The sequence below is a fragment of the Bolinopsis microptera genome, chromosome 4 (assembly GCF_026151205.1).
Source record: "Bolinopsis microptera isolate Bmic1 chromosome 4, MBARI_Bmic_1.0, whole genome shotgun sequence".
NCBI lineage: Eukaryota > Metazoa > Ctenophora > Tentaculata > Lobata > Bolinopsidae > Bolinopsis > Bolinopsis microptera.
Window position 1 is genome coordinate 6,626,843 of NC_087075.1, and position 23,204 is coordinate 6,650,046.

At 37.4% G+C, this 23,204-nt stretch overlaps 2 protein-coding genes across 6 annotated transcripts in view; one reads left to right on the plus strand and one right to left on the minus strand.

Annotated features, from left to right (window-relative positions):
• Positions 1-471: 471 nt before the first annotated feature.
• Positions 472-19,871, plus strand: LOC134814487 (liprin-beta-1-like). Of its 3 annotated transcripts, none has more exons than XM_063822616.1 (17): positions 472-569; positions 698-815; positions 985-1,020; positions 1,152-1,237; positions 1,474-1,605; positions 1,758-1,923; positions 3,417-3,594; positions 3,784-3,906; positions 4,193-4,260; positions 4,583-4,716; positions 4,983-5,100; positions 6,016-6,115; positions 6,378-6,549; positions 13,158-13,346; positions 17,336-17,444; positions 17,828-17,901; positions 18,986-19,871. In XM_063822616.1, the coding sequence occupies exons 1-17, from the start codon at positions 543-545 to the stop codon at positions 19,040-19,042; spliced, it is 1,887 nt and encodes a 628-aa protein (XP_063678686.1). In that variant the 5' UTR covers positions 472-542; the 3' UTR covers positions 19,043-19,871. The 3 variants fall into 3 exon arrangements, with proteins under 3 accessions (XP_063678686.1, XP_063678687.1, XP_063678688.1); XM_063822617.1 differs by having other exon boundaries at positions 1,492-1,605; XM_063822618.1 differs by having other exon boundaries at positions 1,504-1,605.
• A 366-nt stretch (positions 19,872-20,237) lies between these two features.
• LOC134814486 (importin-4-like) overlaps positions 20,238-23,204 on the minus strand; it is a 145,041-nt gene continuing 142,074 nt past the window's right edge. For 2 of the 3 annotated variants that reach the window (XM_063822615.1, XM_063822614.1), the window contains 4 exons: positions 21,432-21,535; positions 21,172-21,252; positions 20,764-20,869; positions 20,238-20,574 (listed from right to left, as the gene is read on the minus strand). In XM_063822615.1, the coding sequence (XP_063678685.1) occupies positions 20,477-20,574; positions 20,764-20,869; positions 21,172-21,252; positions 21,432-21,535 (389 nt within the window). In that variant the 3' untranslated portion in view covers positions 20,238-20,476. Of the gene's footprint in view, positions 20,602-20,642; positions 20,870-21,171; positions 21,253-21,431; positions 21,536-23,204 lie in introns of all 3 variants that reach the window. The other variant, XR_010160173.1, reaches the window with a different exon arrangement.

Here is a 23,204-nt window from a genome sequence, read left to right on the forward strand (position 1 = left end):
GCTGCAGTCATGTTTAGCGACAAAATATTTAAGACAAACTACCTTGCTCAGTGAGAGCATTATAAAATGTATAATGTTTTTAAGTGCACTAAGAAAAATTTATTTCCAACTAGCTTTTGATGATATTTCTCATACAATTAGTCCATAAATTCTGAACTGATAAAAAAGTGCATTCTGATTTTTTCAAACTGATGCTTGCTTGAATGGCTTAAATGTATCTTTTTAGTATTTAATCATTGCCAGTGACTTTTTGAATTAGAGAAAGAGCACAACCACTCAGTGTTATATCAATTCATGATGACGCAGGCCCCTCTATCGGTGCCTCTTTTCCCTCAGAAGATAAAATGATGAAATTGAACGTATTAGTTGATTTAGGGGGATTCACCAAAGATATGTCTGAGATAATATGTTTTGGGAGCAAAATTCAAGGGTTGCATGTGGAAATTTATTTTTGTATTAATCTTGCAATATTTTATAGGTCTCTCATGTTTCATGTTTTATGAAATTAACTAGCTGACTCTTGAAAAGGTTGAGAAGCTACTATGCTTAGTTGTGATCAGTTAACACAGGTTGGTTTTTTGAGTGTGGAGCACAATTCGATTTAATCATCCAAATTATCATCTTTCTTGGAATTATAAATTCCGGATGCGTAAGTGCTAGTTCTCTATATTAGCTTTTAAATTACTTACCTCTACAGGACGACCTTGTTGTTCTGCACAACATCATTCTACAGCAGCAGGATGAGATAAATGCACTAAAGAAACATGTTTCCTTCCTCCTTGATGACCTTCAAGTTTGCGAACTCAACAAAAAAGGTAGGTGGAAAAATTCTGTTCCTGATGCATTGCCAATCGGCCTGATCATTAAGTTTTGTATGCTGTAGTGCACACATTTAAAAGAAACATGTTAATTTTGGTTGATTTTTCTTTTGTGGTTAGCTTACTTTGAACTTAATTACTGTAGCTAACAGCTTCTTCTTTTCAGGGGCTGCTTATAACGAAAAGGCAATAATAGAACTAAGTAAGTCTCTAAGTTTTGTGATTTGTTTTTGTGACTGCTGTTGTTTTAATTAAATCGTAATCTTGTATGTATATAAATCAGTGATTTAGGATTTAAATATTTTTAATCACTGTGTAAACTCAAAAATTCAGAGTTGGAAGTAGAGAAACTTAGGAGAGAAAAGGCAAAGTTAAAGTTAGAAAAAGAGGGAACATACATAAACCCTGGACAAAGAAAGGTACCTACATTCTAACTTAAAATTCTTGATGTGATGAAATTTACCAAGCTCAGTAAATATCGATAAGATGTATTCATTACTTTCCAGTTTCCAAGCGACCTTTTAAATAGTTAAATAAATAAACAGATACAACCTTTACGCGAACAAACAATAATTACTTCTAGTAACTATTTAGTAACTTTATTATTAACGATTAAGTAACATTATCCATCAATCTGGCACTAACACAAATATAGATCACACCTACCACCCAGTACACGTCCCAGCAGTCTCTAATGTCTAGTACCAAGCCAGTAACACCCAGCATTAGGACCAGTCCTCATTTAGTGGAGAGAAGAAATACTGGCGGTAACAGAGACGTCACTAAGGTTAGGGAGAGTTCTCTTTTTATCTGTTTTTCAACTCTCTTTTTATCTGTTTTATCTGTTTAAATGCTATTTAATTTGTTTCGTATTAATCAGCACCTTGGTGGCTGACTGTTTTCAGTTTTGTCAATGTATTTAATTACCCTCAACAACAGGTGAAGACGTTAGATGACCGCGACATGAGAAATTTTATAAACCCTGCATCCCCTACCGGCACACTGAACAGAGCAGCCACGTTGCAACGCCCCCCCACCAGCAACACTCCTGTCAGTAACGCTACCAGCACTCCCAACTCTCTTCAAATTAGACAGAGAAACAAGGGTAAGTAGTGCTACTTCCAACTCTCTAGTCTACAGCAGAATAGACAGAGAAACAAGGGTAAGTAGTGCTACTTCCAACTCTCTAGTCTACAGCAGAATAGACACAGAAATAAGTAACGGTACTAGCACTTCCAATTCTCTACAGAGTTCATAAGAGGAGCCACACTAACGTTGGACAGACCCAGGAAAATGAGTAATATAGCCACGGGTAATATGGGTAAGCTGTATTTTTGCTCCTCTTAGACATAACTTTCTTTGTTTCTTCCTCTACAGATAGGTAACTATTCGTCAGACAGCCTGGTGCCTGGTAAGGAGTGATATATTGTTAAGGCATTATTTCCAGCTTTGTGTGATATTCGTGCAGCTTTCCAAAGCCATATTAGAATTAAGAAACCGTTGAGCGTGAACATTTGGTACACCATATTCACTGGTCAAGTTTGCAAGGTTACTTTACTATAATAAAACATGTCGTCACACATATTGACTGCAATTGTAAAATATTAAGTGACAGCGCAGGCACGGTTTTCCCAGCTATCTCAACCAACACAGTCTAGTTAAGGAATCTCACTTTCACGTAAGGCTTTGAAAAACAGTGCCATGTCCAATGTCCATCCGGATTCCGGATGGACATGCGCTCACCTATCAGAATGACACAGCAAAGGATTTATCCTATGCTTTGTCATGATAGGTGAGCGTGTGCTAGAGTTATACTAGTAGATTTCAAAGCCTTACATATGAAGACTGTAAGATTTTTAGTACGTGAGATCACACCTGTGATCTGAGCGGAGTTTACAACACTCCTAAACACGGTAAATAAGAGTGAAGGTTGTAAAACTGATAAGTAGTAGATTCTAGAACTTGCACCTTCATTTGGTAGTGCTGTTTGACAGTGTTTTAATTTATCATTAATTTTAAATTATCATATCTTTCATAACGATCACATGGATATACAAACTTGGTATTTTTTGCACTTGGTTGATTCTTTACCCCCACTAAGGTATTTTGGCTGTATTTTAATGTTTTCAATCTAGGTTGATATTTAATACGTGTTGTGCCCTACATCTCTAATTTTACCCGTTATACCGTGTCAGATCTTCACTCTTAAAAGTAATGTTTTTAGTGCGAGAGTACCTACGAGTGCTTGTTCAGGCTTCCCGTTCGGCTAACGTTAATATTTATCGACATCGTGTATTTTGCGCTCTCTTGTAGTAGCTTTTACCGCAGAAAGCTCTGATTAATTATAAATATAACTTAACGTTTTTTTGTACGTTCCTTTTTTAGAGTTTCTGCTTTCAGAAATCAATCTCAGTGTGCTGCGCTCCACATTATCAGCCTTAAATTAGTAACACGTTGTAAGTTGTAACGACAAACGATACATTGGAGCATATCACTCTGCTACTAGAGTAATTGAAGCACCTCATTTGGTTTCACTTTCTTTAGAAATCACTCGTTAGATCTTTAGTCGTGAAATACTAACACGTTACTCCACTGTAGGGTTGTTTGCGTCAATGAGCCGCGCAATGCACAAAGTCAGACGTAACCGGGGCAACAAGAAGTCAATATCAGACCCTAACCTATCAGCTCTGGAGACTGGATCAGAGTTCAGTAAGGATGGTACCCTCCGGGGCAGCTGGTTGAAGAATATATTCGGGACTAATACTGTTCGTTATGGGTAAGTTTTAATTAGCTTGCTCAAGCTGACTCATTATCATCTAATTATCATCTAATTATCATCTCAGTCATTTTGTTATATTTATAAAAGTTTCCCAGATTCAATCTTGCAAATATAAATCAACTGAGACGTTTGTCAGATTATAAATGACTCTGATAATCCTAACTATAATATCACGTACTTGTACAGGAGAACACCCTCAACGGACGGATCAAGACAAGGGGACTACACATTACTACAGTTAGATAAATCACGTACCATGTACCCGTGTATGCTGGGTATTAATACTCTCGAGGAAGTCGTCACCGCTGAGTAAGAACTATTTTTGTTTTTTTCTAGATGTTTCTAGAATTTTCTGAAAGCCTTATCCATTTATTATCGATATTTAGCTCGAGTTTTATCAGCTAGTAATATCATTTAGTAGTTATTTTATGTGTGGAAAAATTATGTTTCTGAAATTACCACTTAAAAATTACCACTATTTAAATTAAGCTCTGATCTTTTTCAGTGGTCACCTGATCATTAAAGTTATGTTTGGTTTGCTGGATTATATTTAGGCAGATCATGGATCTAAGAATTTATAACCCGTACATTTCAGAGATTTACAAGAAGTCGACTTTGCCAACTGGGAAACGTGGAAATTACACCAATGGATGGACACTCAAGGTAAGTAATATTATATAAATTAGTATTAACTTTACGACCATACAAAAACAATCTATTTATAGAACAAATCTGGATTAATATTGGTGTTTGGAAGTAATTCTCATCTGCTGTCAATACGTCGCAAATAAATAGTAAAGTAGCAACAAATATAGTACTAAATCAGTAGTAGTAGCTCTGTAACCTCTGAACTCTGAAGCCAACTAATTCAGTATTTTATGCTAATAATAATAATAATAATAAATTGAAGTTTATTAACACCACTATTAAGATAAAACACTAATTAATCTATTAATAGTATAGTAATACCTTCACACCTCACCAGGTTTGGGGATATTCGGACAGAAGTTGCCAGCAGGTTGGACGGGTGCCAACATACTGAAACTGGACATAGCAGGACTGGAGCAGTTGGGTATCAAACACCCACTTCACGTCAAGAAACTTGTTCTTGCTTTAAGGGTAATTAATAAATTAATTCAAGGTTACTATTCAGTATTCATGGTTGTACTATGTAATGATATTATATAATATAATACATTAAAGTAGCTGCGTAGAACTAGAAAGTGAAAAAGGCTTCAAAGCTATTCATGTTACTTCTAAATTTAAACATTCCAGTTATTGACATTTACACAATACTTACACCCCCCGGCCCCCTTACACAATACTGATCCAGTTACTCAATACTGACCCAATACTTACACAATACTGACCCAACACTGCCCCAGAACGCCGGCCAAGAAGACACGCCTGGCAGTCTACACTGTGACACGTGGGTGCTACCCTGGTTAACTGAGATAGGGTTACCCCAACATGTTCCTGCTTTCAGAGAGGCTATGGTCGACGGTTAGTTTTACTTATCAGCTAGTTAATTAACTCATTAGTTGTTACTTAATTAATTTATTAGCTCTACTTAATTAATTAACTCATTAGCTACTTCTTTAACTAGATATTGCTGTCAGCTGTGTGGTGTTGTTGAGTCTTGATAATGTGCCCACGTATACAGAAAGGCGACAGATCGGCGGATAATCTGCGAGGAAATTTTTGATTTTGGAGAAAATTTGGTGCCAAAAAGGAAATTTTTAGAAGAAGACCTGACCTAATTTTTAGGGTTAAGACAATTTTTAGGGGGGAAACATTGAACATTGGACAGCGAGGAAATTTAAAACTTTCTGTATGTGGGATAATGTGACCGTTTGTAGTAAAGAATTTAGCGTTTCCGTGTAGAATAAAAATAGTGGTCTAGTTTATGAGTTATGACACTAGTTGTTACGTTACGACGTAATACTCACACTCTAAAAAAAGTGAAATTATTAAAACTTGTCTTGTTACTTTAAAAACTTTATGATAGCATGAATGACTTTATTGTCTCAGTGTGAGTGACGTTCAATAACGTAACAACTATTTCTAGTCATTATCAATCATTTTAATTGGTCTAAACAAACCAGAAATTTTACTTGAAACGTTTTAGATTTGATGAATAACCGAACTACGGAATTAAATAACTTAAATATTTTCTTGAGAGGTCTAGATGGTAATGACTTGTTGAAACATATAAAGCAGCAATACTCAGTTAACTATTTCTTTGGAATGAATTTATTGCATATATACACAAGTAGAACATTAGTAAGTTAGCAAGTCTGATAATTTAAAGTTATAAAGTATGAACACACAGTTTTGAATACCGAAACTTTCCAACTTTTTATGAATTCAATTCAGTAACTGTAATTAATTTAATTAATTAATTAATTAAATGTTCAGGGCGAGTGTTGAACTGGTTGACGTATGAAGATTTAAGAGTTCTAAAAGTGAGACTGAGACTACACGCTGTCAGCATTATGAGGGCTATAGAACTTCTTAGGTCAGTGATTTAATATTTCTCTTTCACTTTCACTCTTGTAAATGCTAGCTTTGGTATTTTATAGGTTTTCGGATTTCACGTCCAATGAATTAAACTAGTATTAACTGATTCATCTAAATATTAAAATGTATTATTGTTGATGATAATTGATATTATAGCGTTTTGAAAGCCGAGAATGACAAAAAATAACCCTGTCCAATGGGATTGAACACACTAAATTCTCTTCCAATTTACAATTATTTCACTAAATAAACTTTTTCAGGGAGTGTAATTTCGACCCAAACTACCTGAACAGTTCCCGTATCGACAACACAACCCGCCCAGCAGAGGTCATGTACTGGACCCACCAGAATGTGAAACAGTGGCTGAGTTCTAATTACTTTGCGGAGTACACGCCCGCTCTGAAGGAGTCAGGGATACACGGAGCACTGATTGTGAGTATTGTTGTACACAGTGACTACACAGTCACTATACAGTGACTACACAGTCACTACACAGTCACTACACAGTCACTACACAGTCACTACACAGTCACTACACAGTCACTACACAGTCACTACACAGTCACTACACAGTCACTACACAGTCACTACACACTACACAGTCACTACACAGTCACTACACAGTCACTACACAGTCACTACAGCTACACAGTCACTACACAGTCACTACACAGTCACTACACAGTCACTACACAGTCACTACACAGTCACTACACAGTGACTACACAGTCACTACACAGTTACTACACAGTGACTACACAGTCACTACACAGTCACTACACAGTCACTACACAGTCACTACACAGTCACTACACAGTCACTACAGCTACACAGTCACTACAGAGTCACTACACAGTCACTACACAGTCACTACACAGTCACTACACAGTCACTACACAGTGACTACACAGTGACTACACAGTCACTACACTGTCACTACACAGTCACTACACAGTCACTACACAGTCACTACACAGTCACTAGTACACAGTCACTACACAGTCACTACACAGTCACTACACAGTCACTACACAGTCACTACACAGTGACTACTATACACAGTGACTACTATACACAGTGACTACACAGTGACTATACAGTGACTACACAGTGACTACACAGTCACTACACAGTCACTACACAGTCACTACATAGTGACTACACAGTAACTACACAGTGACTACTATACACAGTGACTACACAGTCACTACACGGTGACTACACTGCCACTACACATGTTATTTAGTGTGAAACTTGATTAGTTTGATGGTTGGTGACGAAGTGAGTAGGGCCTGTCGTGATATCATGGATCGCTTAGGTTCCACCAGGATCTGGTAGTCCTCATAATTCTGCGGCCTCTATGTATCGTCATCTCGTACAACTCTTTAAGAATCTTAGGGATTTGGCATGTGAAAATTTGCAGCCTTCCAGACATTGATTGGGTTAACGAGGTGTCGTACGTCACCTCAAGATCGGGTGACAGGGGGCTGACCAGGCCAGAACCCAATTGATTGGGTCTGAGGTCACGTGATTATGAGCCTGAGGTCACGTGACTATGACGTCACCAGACCTTGTTCTCCGTTTCCCGCTCATTGGACCAGGTGAGCTTGCATGCTTGTGAATGTGGGTGTAAGTACAGCTGTACTGTAGTTTATACCTAATTAACCCCTATAGAAACCGAAAAATTATTTTCTGGCAGAAAGCTAGAAATTTACCAAAATATCGACATTGTTATAAATTTATTTTGATGACCATTCCTGACCTAAAATTGCACGAGAAATCGATTAAACTTGGTTTCAGGACTCAACAATGCTTCTTTATGCCTTAAAATCCATGTTTTATCGATACAATCAACATTATGATCCCGTTGATTAATTAGTAACAGGTACCTAACAAATACGCAGAAACAACCATCACACCAACATTGCATTCCTAACGGGTCGATTTCGAGTGACCAATAATCGTCGTGATGATACGTCATGTGTTCCTGATCATCAACAGCAATCAAGAGACAGGAGCGGCGGTAGCTTTAAATCAATGGTTTACGTTATTTTTGTGAATTCGAATACTTCACATCATTATTCCTATTTAATATTTATAACCGCTGCATACCAAGTATTTCATGTTCATTTCATGTATTCGTAACATTATCACGAATTTTGACATAAATATAATATTGTAACTACATTGAACAGTTATCTTTGCCTAAAAAGAGCAGTTCCCCGTCCTTTTTACAGATTCATAATAACAATATTACGACGCATAAATAAATTTACTGTCCGGAAATTACTTAAATATAGAATGGGAGTGAGTATTACAAACCTCGGGTCAGTTAACGAGTAATAAAAGTTTCCAAGGACCGTGAATCAGTAGAATAAGCATCAGTAGAATAAGGGGGGGGGGGGTGTCACGTCCGTCTATGTCCGCTTGTCTCATAGAATCCAAAAAGGACAGGACATAGGCGGACATAGGCGGACATAGGCAGACATAGGCGGACATAGGCGGACATTAATGGACACCTAAATTGCTAAATAAAATGTTCAATTTTTGCTGTTATAGGGGGGATCATGTTTTTTGTCCGTTCGGTACCCTATATTTTCAAAACGGACAAAAAATAGAGCGGACAAAAACGGACAAAAATGGACAAAAACGGACAAAAATGGAAATAACATTCAGATGCTTCCTCCTCCTACTCTTCCTCCTCCTCCCCCTGGGTCTTCCTGATCTTCCTCAGTCCTCTTCCTCCTCCCCTCCTCAGTCCTCCTCCTACTCCTCCTCCTCGTCCTCAGTCCTCCTCATCAGTCCTCAACAGTCCTTCTCCTCACCATGTCCTCCTCCTCCTCCTGAGTCCTCCTCCTGGGTCCTCCTCCTGGGTCCTCCTCCTCCTCCTCAGTGCTTCTCCTCCTCAGTCCTCTTCCTCCTCTTCCTCCTCCTCCTCCCTCTCAGTCATCCTCCTCAGCCATCCTCCTCAGCCATCCTCCTCAGTCCTCCTCCTTCTCAGTCTTCCTCAGTCCTCCTCCTGAGTCCTCCTCCTCCTCAGTCATCCTCCTCAGTTCTCCTCCTCCTCCTCCTAGGTCCTCCTTCTGGGTCCTCCTCCTCCTGGGTCTTCCTGATCCTTCTCCTCCTTCTCAGTCATCCTCCTCAGTCATCCTCCTCAGTCATCCTCCTCAGCCATCCTCCTCAGCCATCCTCCTCAGTCATCCTCCTCAGTACTCTTCAGTACTCTTCAGTCCTCAAAATGTTTGTCCGCTAATGTCCACCAATGTCCGCTAATGTCCACCAATGTCCATCCAAGTCCGCCAATGTTCGTCCGGGTCCGCCAATGTCCGTCCGAGTCCGCCAATGTCCGTCCGAGTCCGCCAATGTCCGTCCGAGTCCGCCAATGTCCGTCCGAGTCCGCCAATGTCCGTCCGTGTCCGCCAATGTCCCAAAAAACACGTCCGTTGTCTCATAGAATCCAAAAAGGACAGGACATAGGCGGACATAGACGGACATGACACCCCCCCTCCCCCCCCCCCCCCCCCCCCCCAATAAGCATTTTTAGTCATTGGTCATGCAACTTGAACGTGAGTAATTATAGAAAGTGTTTTATTTACATAGTAGATATAAATGATCAAAACTCAAAATTGGTTAGACAACTTTGCATGTAGTTAAAATGTAATTTTCAGGGTTGACAAGCTTGAAAATTATTGTGTTCGATTAACCGTTCAAAGGTTGATAAGTGTGATTAAATTTTATAAAATTCCGATATACTTCGGCGTTTAAAAAAATTCCGAATCTTATGGAAGTAAGAATTTCCAATGTGTCTTATCGAAAGTGAGTGAAAGAAACACTTGTGGCAATTTTATTTACTGATACTCTTATTTGTAAAGCTATCCTCGATACATATGCAATAACCATTGATTTAAAAGTTTAAAGCTGCCGCCGCTCCTGTCTCTTGATTGCTGATGATGATCAGGAACACATGACGTATCATCACGACGATTATTGGTCACTCGAAATCGACCCGTTAGGAATGCAATTTAGGTGTGATGGTTGTTTCTGCGTATTTGTTAGGTACCTGTTACTAATTAATCAACGGGATCATAATGTTGATTGTATCGATAAAACATGGATTTTAAGGCATAAAGAAGCATTGTTGAGTCCTGAAACCAAGTTTAATCGATTTCTCGTGCAATTTTAGGTCAGGAATGGTCATCAAAATAAATTTATAACAATGTCGATATTTTGGTAAATTTCTAGCTTTCTGCCAGAAAATAAATTTTCGGTTTCTATAGGGGTTAATTAGGTATAAACTACAGTACAGCTGTACTTACACCCACATTCACAAGCATGCAAGCTCACCTGGTCCAATGAGCGGGAAACGGAGAACAAGGTCTGGTGACGTCATAGTCACGTGACCTCAGGCTCATAATCACGTGACCTCAGACCCAATCAATTGGGTTCTGGCCTGGTCAGCCCCCTGTCACCCGATCTTGAGGTGACGTACGACACCTCGTTAACCCAATCAATGTCTGGAAGGCTGCAAATTTTCACATGCCAAATCCCTAAGATTCTTAAAGAGTTGTACGAGATGACGATACATAGAGGCCGCAGAATTATGAGGACTACCAGATCCTGGTGGAACCTAAGCGATCCATGATATCACGACAGGCCCTACGAAGTGAGAGTATCCACTCAGTGTTTCAAAACAATTAGTTGTCGACGTTTCGGCAACACGCCTTTGTCATAGACAGGACACATTTAAGAAATTTAAATAGGTCCTAATAGTGTGAACATAATTTGGATCGCGGTTTTTTACTGTTATCAGATAACTGCAGTACAGTGCTGATAACTACAATTACCAGTTCTAAGAAGGGAATAACTTCCAGCTTTGTCTTATAAAAGTTAGCTCTGTGCTCTGTGCAGTTAATCATGATATAAATAACATAGTCAGTTCAGTACACTATGCCTTGAACTTAAGGCCACAGGGGGGGGTCGAGGCCTCAAAAAATGCAAAAAAACATTATGCTTTGAATCAATATATATTTTTGTGGTGGATACTTTGCCACCACTCATTTGTCTGTAGCTATTTTACTTTTTTTTATAAATGAGGTTAACCAATTCTCATTTAACCTCATTTTTTTGATAAATCGATAATGGAGGGCAGAAATATTGATGCCATTACAACTAAAAACTACGATAAGCTTTGTTTTTATTGTTTTTGTGTTATTTCAGCAGTTAAACTTTGAAAAATATACAAATAAAGGCAAAATTCTCAAAAATCACATAACATAAAAAACAGTTTTTTGCCACTCCTGAAAACCTCGAATTTTTGACTTCAAAATCTATCTTCTCCTAGAGTTTTTATCCATTTCACCTCAAATTTGGAACTTATGTTCCTGACATAAATTTAAAAGTTTGTTATGTAACGATTGTTGTAATTTTGCTCCTAACTCTTTTTATGAGGTTAACCATTTTAAATTTTGTAACCCGCACTCATGGTTAACCTCATATCTCAGCTTTGGAGCAAGATATCATAAATCGTTACATAACAAAAACTCAAAATACCTTGAAGAACATTGTTGCCAAGTTACAAGGTTCTAAGTCATAAACTGAAAAAGAAGATAGATTTTGAACACGATTTCATTTAAAGTTTTCATTTACAATAGAATTACAGGTAAACCTCAAAATTCAACGCGCGATATCTTCAAATAGGAAACTTTGTTTTCGGTAAGGACAAAAGCATTTGAAAATTTAGATCGAGCTCTACAACATATCTCAAAATCTCAAAATCGACCTCGGACCCCCCCCTGTGGCCTTAAACCTGATGTTGTCATATACCTATCCTAGAGCTTACACTAAACAATCCTCTGTCTGATTGATTTGTTCCTGGTTCTTAGTTCCAACTAACATGATAAAGACCACCAAGTTCCGTTCTCGTGTGTCGATCTTATCTGGACACTGTTTTTCTCTTGCAGTTGATTGTTTTGTCAAGTTTTGTGTCAAACGCGGGATCTAAACTGAAGGCTTTTACTTTAATAGTTGATTGTTTTGTGTGATGATGTTTCTCAGAGGCCATAAAACCTGCCCGAATGTCACCAGCAAAGTGTCACACCCTCCCTAAAGCACACGAGCGCGCTCTGTAACTTTAAACTTTACTCCCTATCACAGAACTTTAAAACTATTAAACATTTCAACAGTGGGGGGTGTCTAATAGCAGTGGGGAGGCTGCTGCTGGGTGGGTTAGTTTGACAGACGTGTAGTGGCTTCTGAGATGCGGGTCATGTGACATGAAATGCAGGTGTCACTTGTAAGGCTTGACAGACACGTCTTCAATGTGTGACATCTATTCTGGGATTTTCTGAGTAGTAGTTACATTAAAAATTTTAGCAGAATCTGCCAACTTGTGATTGGTTGGCTGGGTTTTATCTCGAGCTTATAGTATGATGATATGATGTTTTAAACAATTACTTCATAGGATTAGGTGAAATTCCGACACATAGTCCACTGTCACTGATGAATGAGTTTAACCTGTGTCTGCAAAGTTCTACATTACAGCACTTTTACTTTTATTATTCATATCAGCTTGAAAATGTGGGAAATTTAACATTAGTTAAATTAAAACGCTACTCTGTATATCATAATTATTGTTGTATCAGCGTAATATTATTTATAATAAGTTATAACTCTATGATTTAACTATTACACTAGAAACTTAAAAGAAACCTTACATAGTGTAATGATTAAAGCCTAACGTGTAAAATGACCTGATGATGCAACCCGATGCAGTTTCTTGGTTTTTCTGTGTAAATAGAGTCTGTTACAATGTCAAATCCTCTTTTTTTGCAGCCATATTAAAATAGTATACAAATAAGTTGGTACATTGGACTCAAAACAGTTGAAAACCACACCTGGCATTTTTTACCCTTTATCGGTAAATATAAATTTACCGTTTATCTCGGAAAAGATTATGTCTGTTGAAATCACAAATTTTGCACATCTACTGAATTAACACACCATGTGACCCTTTACTCCTTTATAAATGTTTGCTATTTCAGATAAAAGAACCTCTGATAACGTCAGCATTCCTTCTGAAGCTCCTAAAAATACCCCATTCTGAAGTGACCGGGCAAATGTTCGAGACTATATTTAACAAACTTGTTGGACCACACGTCTTATTGGAGAAGAGATTAGCTGAAACGGACAAAAATGTGAAACCTCTATCTACTCAGACTAAACTTTCGAAGGTAGGGCATCTAATATAGGTGTTATTTCATATTTGGTGCGTAGAAATTCTCCAAAATTTGCACAAATTGTCATTTTTATCTTAAGAAAAAACGTAGTAAAATGTTGAGACAATTGCCTGCGTTCCGTAGAATCCGCTGACGGCTGATTTGGAGATATTTTCTTGTGCATCTACTCAGATTAAACTTTCGAAAGCAAGGCATCTATTTGTTATTTCAAATTTGGCGCATAGAAATTCGCCAAAATTTGCACATATCGTCAACATTACAGAGTTTATGAATCCGAGATTTTGGAAACATTTTGGAAACATAAGACAGAATTGAGACAAAAGTGAGACAAGGCTTTTGCAGCCGTATTTATGCTAGTTCTGACTTGGAATCTATCTGATATGGTAAAGGGACACATTTACTAACATTTCCAGCCACTTAGAAGTGCAAAATATTCATTTTGTGTTCATTTCGTTCATTTCGTTCATTTCGTTCATTCCATGAACCAATATGGCTACAAAAGCGTGGTTCCAAATTTGTCTCAAATGTTTCCACGATCTCAACTACTCTGAAACCAAAATGGAAACATTGCCCCAGAAGCCCAGAGCCCTTTCTGAACATGATAGGCTCACCAAACTTCCCAGGGACACTCCTGGTATATAAACCGATCGATTCCAATCGGTTTTAGCTCAATTCAGGGGAGTGAAAAGAAAATGTTCATTTTGTGTTCATTTCATTCATTCCATCAATCAGAGAATATTTCACAGTAGGCTGAAAATAGTACACATGCCCCTCTATCATACCAGGGCAAATCCCGCTTAGTTCACGGACATATACAGCCAGAAAACATGTATCAGAAATTGTCTCAAATGTTTCCAAAATCTAGGATTCATCCTCTGACAATTGACATTACAGCCATTTTATCACCTTAGATAACCTAAGTTAGAAGCAAATCTTGGGAGTGTTATAAAGTTGTTGTAATCTATAAGTGTATATTAACCTACAAGCATAACTGCTTGGCGTGAAGAGGTACATCTTTGATTGGTCGAAGTTCTTTCAACAACACAGCATCATCACTTTCATAGTAGTCCCCGGCTTATGACGGGTTCATAGCGGTATTAAACATGTTTTTCTGGGCCCAAACATTCTACGCTCCTACTATGCTATTACTGGTCTCTTGACTAACTCCCAATCATCTGTCCATATGGTATTGTTTCTGGACAAATAGATGGTATACGATGCCCTCAGTCTGATCTCAGGGGGGTGATGCAACGTCAATTAATGTCAGTATTCCATAAAAACCCCAAACTGACATTGACATTAATTGACATTAATTGACATTAATTGACATTAATTGACATTAATTGACATTAATTGACATTAATTGACATTAATTTGTCTTGAAATTTGAGATTATCATTATTTGATAAATATTCAAGATATTCACGTCTATGTAAGTTAGACCGGTTCAAAAAAACAAAATGTCCTTGAATAATTATGAGTATGTTCTTATCTGTTGATCATTAGGTTCAAAGACCACCAAAAAAATTTCAGCTTCCAACTCTTCCGTCTTCGGTCCCCACCGACCACGCCCATATTTTATTGGTTTCTTATTATACAGGTAAAATATCTAGAATCGGCTTTTTTAGTATGAAGGAGTAATGTTAGCTGTTTAAGATTCGTTATTCAAATATAAATGTCATGAAGGCATTTCGTTTAATGTGGGTTTTAAGTTCTGATGATGTTGAGAACCACGCCCTTGGATGGCCACGCCCATTTAAGAAAATTAAATTTCGGAAAACCGTATTATTTTAGTTTTATCGTTTAATGATCTGAATTTTTTTCACATTTCACATTTCCATATGTGATAGTCAGTGGCGTAACTTTGCCTGTTGGCGCCCCCCGCTCAGTGACGAAAAGCGCCCCTCTAAAATTTTTTGTCCCTAAAAAAAAAAAAGGTCGGGTACTTTTTTTCTCGCCCCCCTACAGCTTTTTGCGCCTCCTGAAGCCAAAAAGGGTACCCCAAATAATTTTTTCGCGTCGACCGAACGCTAAATTGGACAGGGAAATACACAAACAAGGCGTTTTTTCAGTGAAAGGGCCTAAAATTCAGGAAAATTGCGCCCCCCTTATACGGCGCCCCCCCCCCCCCCCCCCCCCCCGCACAGCGGGGTCTGCGGGGCCCTAAGTTACGCCATTGGTGATAGTAGTGAATAAATTGATGATATAAACGTTCTAAAGTGCTAAAAATATGGTAGAACTACATAATCTCTGGTCGAAAAATATCGTGTCAATTAATGTCAGTATTCCAAAATTTTGCAAAACTGACATTGACATTAATTGACATTAATTGACATTAATTGACATTAATTGACATTAATTGACATTAATTGACATTAATTGACATTAATTGACGTTGCATCACCCCCGATCTCAGCGATCTTCATGCAGGCCTTCTTCTTCTCTTTGTTGTTTACGTTCAGGTGGTTCATAAAGGTTGGGAGGCTATGCTATAGTTGTAAATGCCTCGAGCTCCCACTTCTACTGTCTGGAGCTTGGAAGCCCATCCGTTGGCTTCTATCTCTTCTGTCAGCTGCTGATATCTCTTCATCTTTCGCTTCTCTTGATCAGCAAAGTTCTGCTCATTTCCACAAGTCAGCTCCATTAGATAAACCTTCTTTGCTTTATCTGAATAGTTCACTACATCAGGTCTTAGTGGTGTAGCTGCAATGTGCTGCGGGAAGTTCCTCTGTCTCTCATCCTCATCAAATATTATCTTCCAGTCGTTGGCATCTGAAAAGAAATATCTTTGGGTCTTATGATGAGTTGAGTCAGCTAAGGTAACCTTCTCGCGCTTATTGCCTGCCTTGTGAAAGACCGACGGTGCCCTCTTCGATTCCTTGGCGATGTCGGAATTAAACTCTTCAATCTGTGATGAAACAGTCTTCATGATTTCACGTAGGACCTGATCATGGCGCCAGTTGAAACGTCCCTGTCTTAGTGCAACCTTGCAGAACGTGAGGATATGATTGAGTGTCCTTTGTTTGCTGCAAAGTTTACAGTTTCCTGAAACGGCTTTATTCCAAAGCTTTAGGTTGCTAGGTGTTGACGCAGTGTCATGGATAGCATTGACATGAAACTTTAACAGTTCCGGACTAAGTTGATAGATCAGGGCATTCCACGTGGTGTCAAATGTCATTGTATTTTCCCATGTGAGAAAGAGCCAAGAGGTTTTGCCGCTTTTTGTCAAAAAGTGAACAAATAAGTGTCTCTTCATCAAAGGTCCTCACCATGTTGGTTAGCAGTTTCCTCTCTGATGTGTCCTCATATCTTGTCCCATAAATCTTCAGATAATTTGGAATAGATAAGTCGAAATTTCTTCTGTAAAAGGAGTTCGACTTTCCGCTCTGTTCGTTCCGCGGAACAACGAAAGTTGAATATTTCAATTCTCAGGTCTCAGGATATATCTGGACATCCCACTTGTCTTAAGTCCTTTTTGAGGGAAAATGGGAATCACATCGTTGTAAAGCGCCATGCAAATGTTATGAAGAGACATAATCTAATTTTGCGCAGTAGAGAGCCGCGCGTTATTGCATGCTTGAGCTTAAGAGCTTTATAATAACCTAGCTAGCTGCGCTTGGCTAGTTGATCCGCGGTTCGTAAACATAATATTATGTTCATAAGGTAAAAAGATACGTCGGTCATGGATCATGGAAATGTCGACGGTTACTCGTCTAAATTTCTTCGAAGTAGCTCTTCTCGAAATAATATTGCCCGATGGCAGGTGCTACGAAGTAGCGCGCGACGGGCCAGACTATTAACAATGGTCAATAGTCTGACCAAATTTAGCCTGTAAATGGGATTAACAAGAATTCCGCTGCGGTAATACATGATGATAATGATTGGCTGCATACATATTATGGCTAACGTTTAAGCGAACAAGTCGGGCATTTTTCAAGTCTACCACTACCAGACAAAGTGTTATATCACTAAATCCTTCTCAGAGTTTCAAAGGACGTAGATCGCTGCAGAACTCGCTCAGCAGAAGGAAAAGAAAAGAGAGTTCCGACGAGTGGTTAACTTATGTGGTGCCGTTTTCAGAAGAACCAGAGGGTAAGCAGCGACCACCTCCGAACAAACAGACAAACAAACATACGGACAATCAATATTTCCAGTGATATGTTGGCGACATGTGGGCATATTATTTTTATTTTGCCGACAGAACAGACTCTTTTGACTTACGAATAACTTAATAGAATAGCAATACGACGACTTTGTGATGATATGGCTGAATTCGAAACCCAGTAAATTTCAACTATATATCATATAGCATTTGTTAATATTTCTCTTGTTTGTTGAAATATACGGGTATTTTTTGAAAATTCTGTGGTTTCTTGGTTCTTACAACTTAAAATCTCTAACAACTACGACAGGATTGTGATATCTGTAAAAATACTATCCGTGAAATTTGTTAGTAACCTTATTTTGTGTTTTAGTGCCCACTATTGAACTGTCCTACGAGACTAAGGAAGAGATTAGCGGTATTCAACGGGAAGTTCAGAACCTCACGGTAAGTTTAACATTCTTCATCCAGCTAAGGTTTTCCTTGTAGTTTACTGATTACTCGCATTTTTGAATTCTCGGAAGTATTTTAAGCTAAAGATATTCTAAAGATTATACATATTTGCGAGGACGTGTTTAATGATTAGGCTTTAAGTATATGTGCGGACTATTTTGGGCCTCTAAAAACAAATATCCTTGAACGCTTCGTCACGATGATATCTACCTTGATATTTTAAATTCCTGTTCATTATTCACTTGCCATCTAAGATTGTGTTACTAAACGAATTCCGTGAGAGTACAGTTTGAGAATGCTATTTGAGTGAGTATTGTATTTGTGAGTGCGAGGTGTCATGTATGGTTGCTATGGTTACGTCATTGAATAAAAATCAGGGCGTATGTTCTTCGTTTGTTTCAGCATACCGAACAGTCGTTAATACGTGAAGCAATCTTGTAATCTCTTCTGTCATTCTGGGTGTCCCGGGATCTATGTTTATTTCCTCGTCGACTTACTCCTTTCAGGACCGTAATTCATTGCCATAAACTGATAAGCTGGGGGTCCAGGGGGTGTAACCCCTACCTCTAATAATTTCTGAAATTGCGTCTTGAACCTTTTTTTGAGGCACAGAATGGAAATATGTAGAACTAGGCAAAGATGTTAGTGTGATTGCTGTTCCATTAGAGCATTAGGACTTTTTAACTTTAAAAATGACTTGTTCTTGCAAATGTAAAGCTGAGAATTTGATGCACGTCCGGTTGTTAAGATATGCTGCAGGGATCAGGGGGTGGTGCCCCCTGAAGTCAGATACTTGAGATTACATTAAAGGGTCGAAAAAAATGCAAAATTAACTGCTTCTCCAAAAAAAATTGTGTGCCCCTCTGAAGGAATTACGGGCCTGCCCTACCTTGTCTTGAAGCTTGAAAAATCTCATTAAATACGGTTCTTAATAATAGGAATGTATTCGTGCTAAATCTTCTCATTGTTTTCTCTTCACATTTTTAAAAAGTTTAAATGATGATATTTAAAAATCAGATGATTATAAATAATTATGAATAGTTATTATACAGTATAAAGAACCTGTTTTCACTTTCAGGTTCTACTGAGCGGTAACGAAGAAGAAGATGAAGAGGATCCTCTGTCAAAACAGTAAAAACTTTCCGCAACCAAACACACAATTCTTAACCATCCTACAAGATTGTACTGATGATTGCTAGAACGTGACATGATGAAAACACACTTTGAAAGTACCAGTTTACGTTAGAATTTTTCATTATCATTACATACAAACGGACGTTCAGACGCAAAAATCAACATCGGTGTAATATTTTCATCATTTTTATTTTATATTGGATTGATCTATTTTGTTTTAAACCGTGTGGTTTTATGTAGTTACAAGGAAAGCTTTTTATTTCATATTTTCAATAAGGTTTTTTTTTGTTCAAAAAATCATAGTTTTAAATATTTTTCAAAACTTTAACAGAGTTTTATTCAAATATTAAATGTTAGAATCTCCCAAATAGTTTTGGGATGATTTATAGCTTTTACATCTATTGAAATTCAAAGTGCTTAATGACTAAATTGTACGTTTAACACAGAAGAATTTCTGTACAATCTTTTGCTGTGATTTGAAGTTTAAACTACAAGACGGAATAATTTATCATTATGCTTAGTTGAACACAGAAGAATTTCTGTACAATCTTTTGCTGTGATTTGAAGTTTAAACTGCAAGACGGAATAATCTATCATTATGCTTGCACATTTTGCCGTTCTTCTTGATGCTCCAGGACGCTACTTATATGGACAATTTAACCATTCATGATAGAGTATACTGTTTCATTAAATTTGAACCTTAGAATTTTTAATATCGAGCTTGTGAATATTGTAAATGGAGGTACTGTCTTTTTATATGGTTTGACAAACCTAAGATTTACAGACGTTTACCATTATTAAGTTTGATAATACACTGAGATTACATAAAATTGTTGTTTTCTTTTGTTTTATAACGTAGAACAGAGAATAATGAAGTCATAATATAATGAAGATGGTGGACGTGGAAAGTACACATATATACGTTTATTTCTTGTGAAAGGGCCCTGAGGATATGGAAGTAACCTAGATTGATGTATTTTTGACGCAGGGCTGTGCTGATTTAGCAAATCCATCGATTCATGTAGAGTCCAACTGCTAGGGGCTCTTTTAGATGAGGCTCGATGTACGAAAGTAGATTTTTTAATTATACGAAGGTAGATTGGCTCAGCACGCATGAAGGGCCAAAACTTATGTTCTCAAATAACCCACAATACGAGTTAATTTGTAATAACCATAAAATAAGTTAGACATGAGAATTGATAGAAAAATGAAAAGCAACACTTCTACAAATAAGTTATCACAGTTGTGCCACCAAACGAAACTCAAATATTAAAAAGATGACAAAAACATCCTAAAACAGAATTTTAAAAAGATTCAAATAAAACTTTAAAGTATACTATCTAAATGCTCAGTGAATAAAGCCTATTTTTAAATAGTTTTGAAATGTTTTTGCCCAATAAATCACAACATTTAACCTAGATATTTAATGGCAATTTTATGATCCATTGACATGAGCTAGAGCTTGTTTCAGTATTTCAGCCTGGTCTGATGTGATAGACTTCAGAGTGAGATCTTGGTATTGACTTGTTACACCTGAGATTTAGTTCAATGTTACAGTACCTATAGAACTCATCTTTACTTGGAGGAACTTGTTTCAGTACCTATAAAATGTTTCAGTACCTATAGAACTCATCTCTACTTGGAGGAACGATTTGAAAAAATTTTCGTTTAAGAAATTTCGTTAAATTTCCTTCCTGAATGTAGATAAGATTAAGAACGCACCTTGTAGAATTTCAGTGAGTTTAGCCTTTGTTTCATCGTCCACTTTCTTATTGGTCAGCTGTGTTATCATTAGCGGTATAAGTGTAGGTAACTGCTCTATCGCTACCTGGAAATATAAAAAGTTAGTTGTTAGCATGATTTGATGTTTCTTTCATCAAAATTTCTGATTGTTTCTTCACTGATTCTATTCAGAAATCGGAAACAATCAGAAATTTGAATGAAAGAAACTACTGCATAGTCAGCTAATAAAAAGTTCATTCTCAAAATTAAAACTCAATTCAACTGTTTAACATTCGATCAAGGAATTCAAGGCATAAACAATATAGTATGTTCAAAACTAATTGGTCTCCTTCAACGAAACATTTAGTAATTAGTAATCAGTGTAATTACTAATTACACTGTTCCTACCTGACAGTTAGATGACAGTAAGCCGTAGATAGATGAGTAAACAGTGATGTTCTCTTCGTAGTCCTCTTGCAGGGGTAACCACTGAGCGGAATTAATGTAAATAATATGCAAATAATATGCAAATAAACCATCAAGTATCATGAAATTTCTTAGAAAATGTAAAGTTACCAATTGCTCATGCTTTCTGTATATTTTCGATCAGTATCTTATTCTCCTGGTATCATACTCCACTTGATAATTAGAAAAAGATTTTAACCAACCTTGACGAAAGTAGGGAAGATAGTATCGAGCGGAAGAGAACCAGGGTTGGTCTTCATCATTCTAGCTACTGCCCCTAACACATTATCGATAGTTCTTCTGTCTCCTGGAAAAGTAAAGTAATTATTAATTAACCCATTGCTAGATTAAATTTGGGATGGTTTAGCGGTAGGACTATTATTTATGGTGATTTCAGTCGATTTGCAATTGATTAATAAGATTCAAAACATCGGAAGGAATAATATAACATATTTCTGAATGGCTAGCCGCATGTTCAAAAAGGATTAGATGTCGGATCTGAACAGTTATATCCTAATTGGTCGGTCTGTAGTTTGTAAACAAACAGATTTAAACCTTATTCAGATGATTAAGATCTGAGAACATGGGCTTTGAGTATGATTGAGGCTAGTCACACTTTATTAGTTTAGGATTTAGGCTAGCCAAAGTTTATTTGTGGCGGCCTCTTAGAAAATGAAATCAATTCTCCTAGACAGTGAAAGGAGTAGTTATTCAGAGTAAACCATGTCACTGGTGGTGCAGGATACTTTATTGTCTCACGTTTAACAGAACCACTGAACCAGGGCGAATGTAAATGGATGGTGCAATTCATTGCAAGAAAGACATTGGAATATTTTCAGTTGTAACATCGTAAATGTTGATTAAATATTGACGACCGGAAAATGAATAAGGCATTATTGATTTGTTGCTCGTGGCAAGAAATAAACTAATTTAACCGCAAAATATTTACAAAAAGATTATTTTAAACCAAATAAGTCAAATACACTAGAGCTACACAAAACGTTGATATCTGCGATATCAATAAGAAACAAAAAACATCAAAACAAAAAATGAAAATAAGCATTTGGCACAATCTGATACTCTATATACGACTACATTTATTTTAATTAAATGTTATACCAAATAATCATTTAACAGAATTAACCCATAATCTGAATGTTCAAACCAAATTTGGTTATGAGACCGTAAATACCAATGACCAACATGTTAATTATCTGGCAAAAAATACATATTTTCAGGCTGATCAATATTATTAACTACTTCCGAATAATAAGTATCTATATCTAATCACTCCAAATCTAAAAGAGCATCTAAAAATTCTATGCTTATCAGCTAGTTATTACTTATCAGGAACTGAACTTAAGTTTAACTTAACATTTGAGTTATGAATTTCAGTGGTTGCCGTATGTCTCCTTGCATTCTTGTTCTGTAATATCACCAGCTGGTTACTATTAATACCCAAACCGGCAATGCTGTGTCTCACTCCAGAGTAGATATGTTGTCCTCTATCTTTAAAGCTTACAGCTCGCCGTTTCATCGCTCTCATCTCGGAAGACCGCATCATACCACGCCTCGTTCGACTGAATTCCTTTATGAGGAATTTCTTAAACCTCCTATTCACAATAGTGTATATGAGAGGGTTAACTAAGGCTGTTATCACGGGAAGATGAGATAAAGTTTTCATTCCGAATGAGTCATCAGTAATAGATACATCCCCCATTACCATCCTAACAAATAGATAAGGAGCCCAGAAGTTGGAGAGTAAAGCGCAAAGTGACATGGTGGATACAGTAACCCTCGCTTGAGTCACGTGCCGGGACTTGATGTTGGCTTTTCCGTTGATGTAAGCGGAGAAGCAGAGCGTGGCCAGGTTGAGAATCATGATGAGAAACATGAGGATTATAGTGTAGCAGATATTAAACCACCACCATACTTTGTTCTGAGTGGCTGTCCCACACATTGCCATTCCCATTGAG

Excerpts from the sequence above, each read along its gene's own strand:
- LOC134814487 (XM_063822616.1), top strand. The coding sequence starts at position 543 with ATGCTTAGTTGTGATCAGTTAACACAG. Across the intron at positions 816-984 it reads TTGCGAACTCAACAAAAAAG|GGGCTGCTTATAACGAAAAG; the intron begins GTAGGTGGAAAA and ends TCTTCTTTTCAG. Across the intron at positions 3,907-4,192 it reads GAGGAAGTCGTCACCGCTGA|AGATTTACAAGAAGTCGACT; the intron begins GTAAGAACTATT and ends CGTACATTTCAG.